The sequence below is a fragment of the Trypanosoma equiperdum genome (genome assembly GCF_001457755.1).
Source record: "Trypanosoma equiperdum strain OVI genome assembly, contig: ctg_915, whole genome shotgun sequence".
NCBI classification, from domain to species: domain Eukaryota; phylum Euglenozoa; class Kinetoplastea; order Trypanosomatida; family Trypanosomatidae; genus Trypanosoma; species Trypanosoma equiperdum.
Genome location: NW_027124882.1, coordinates 8345 through 10177, shown reverse-complemented (window position 1 = coordinate 10177; position 1833 = coordinate 8345). Strand labels below are relative to the sequence as shown.

General features: G+C 45.2%; 1 protein-coding gene across 1 annotated transcript; it reads left to right on the top strand.

Annotated features, from left to right (window-relative positions):
* Nucleotides 1–335: 335 nt before the first annotated feature.
* Nucleotides 336–671, top strand: TEOVI_000451700 (uncharacterized protein; the record flags this gene model as incomplete). The annotated part of the gene is made up of 1 exon (XM_067227281.1): nucleotides 336–671. The coding sequence occupies one exon, from the start codon at nucleotides 336–338 to the stop codon at nucleotides 669–671; it is 336 nt and encodes a 111-aa protein (XP_067083382.1).
* Between the last annotated feature and the right edge of the window lie 1162 nt (nucleotides 672–1833).

The following is a 1833-nucleotide window of genomic DNA, read 5'->3' as shown; positions in this document are numbered from 1 at the left end:
GCGACACTGATGTATACAATAACGAATCTGACAGTGGAAAGTATACTATTTCCTGTGGCGCAGACAACACCCATCACCACGGATCGCCTTCAGCACGCCTGCACAAAGCATTTGATGATTGGGAGAGCAAGAAACCGAAAAATGCTAGCGGTAATTTAAAATGTAGATCCACTGGCGAAAACAGCTCGAGTCCCTGCACCGTGTCGGAAGGATGGAAAGAAAAGTACGAAGAACTGAATGTAAGTTTAAATGCCCTAGAGGGGAGGGGACAATATATAGAAAACGTGACCCATGACGGTGCAAAGAGGCTCACCTCGGTGTATTTGGCCTACAAAATGCTCAAAGAGGGTAAAACAGCCGTTGAAGCCCTGCAGGAGGCCAAATCGAGGCTGGAAGGAAATGACAGCGACTGCTCAGAAGATGACGACAAAAACAGCTCCAGGTGCCTTAGCAATGATGACTTGCTTAGCGAGGCGAGCGGTCATTTTATATTTCCGTTGACGATACCCGAGTTGCTGATGTACGTTGGTATCCCTCTTCTTGTTGTGTTGATCGGGGTGGTGCTGTTCTGCATTTTCCGAGCCCGCAAAAAGGATAAGAAGGAAGATGTGGCCTCCGGTAGCGTTCACCAAGGCAAGGGAATGCCGTCGACAAACATCGACCCGTTTTAAACGGATGGTTGAGACAAAACATAGGTGGAAGTTGAATTAAAATTAATGTAGGGGACCTTCCGCCTCGTGCGAAGTACGTGAGTGAAGCCAAAAGAATCCAGAAAAACCAGAAAGAATGCGTGAAAGAATGAATAATCTATATAAGCGAGAGGAGGAGGGTTGTTTTTTGTATGTGTATCGGACAATGTTACAATACTATTGCTTACTTATTGGCAACAACGGGCAAAAAGACTTTGGTGCAGCTGCCTCTCATTGAAGGAGGGCAGTCTGTATTCGGAAGGCACACTATTCACGCTTAAGTTCGCATTTCCGTCTCGTTTTCTGCTTTTTTTTTTTGCTTTTTCGTTACCTTTCTATGTGTTGTTTTTGTTTTGCTTTTTTTTTTTTGAACAGCGCCTACCATCATTATACGTATACCTTTATTCAAGTGGCCAGTGGGAGGCCACATAAAGGTAATATTTTTGCTTGCTGATCTACAGAGAACGGGAGCTGCGCTTCCATCTAAAAGCGGAGGGGAGGAATATTTTTTATCCTTCGGTTTCTTCTGGAAATTCCTTTCAGAATTAAATCACGGTGCTCTGCGAAAGGAAGCTTCGTCTTTGTCTAGAAAAAAAATTGCTAGTGATCTGATTCATTCGACCGAGCTGCAACAAGCTCTGGATGTGGAAGCGCCTCGCCGCTACATCCCGCCTACTCTCGTCACCTCTTTCCTTATGACATGCTGTGGAGGCAATATTTCTTCGCAACACCCTTTTCTCCTCCATCTTTTTTATGCTTAGCCTCTAGCTTCTGGCATAAATGTCGTTATGTTACACCTTTTTTTCGGTACGGAAACTGACAACAGATTAGAGGCAGACGACTCAACACTCATCGGAAAATGAACACAAAAGTGGTCTGTTTCGCAGCTGGGGGCGCAGCACACATGTATGAATATTCACATCCTCCCATTGTTCCGCAAACGTCATTAGAGGTGATGTATATTCCGTTGCATGTTGATGCTTTTCATAATGTGTATGGGTATAACCTGAGAGGAAGACAGTGGTAAAAACGCTGAGTCGGCCCCTCACATTTTGTTAAAGTTACGGACAGAGCGGGGGAATATTCCCCCTCGGTGATGGTTGGAATTGGTGCGTCTCGCTGCATCTTCACCCCCCAACTATCG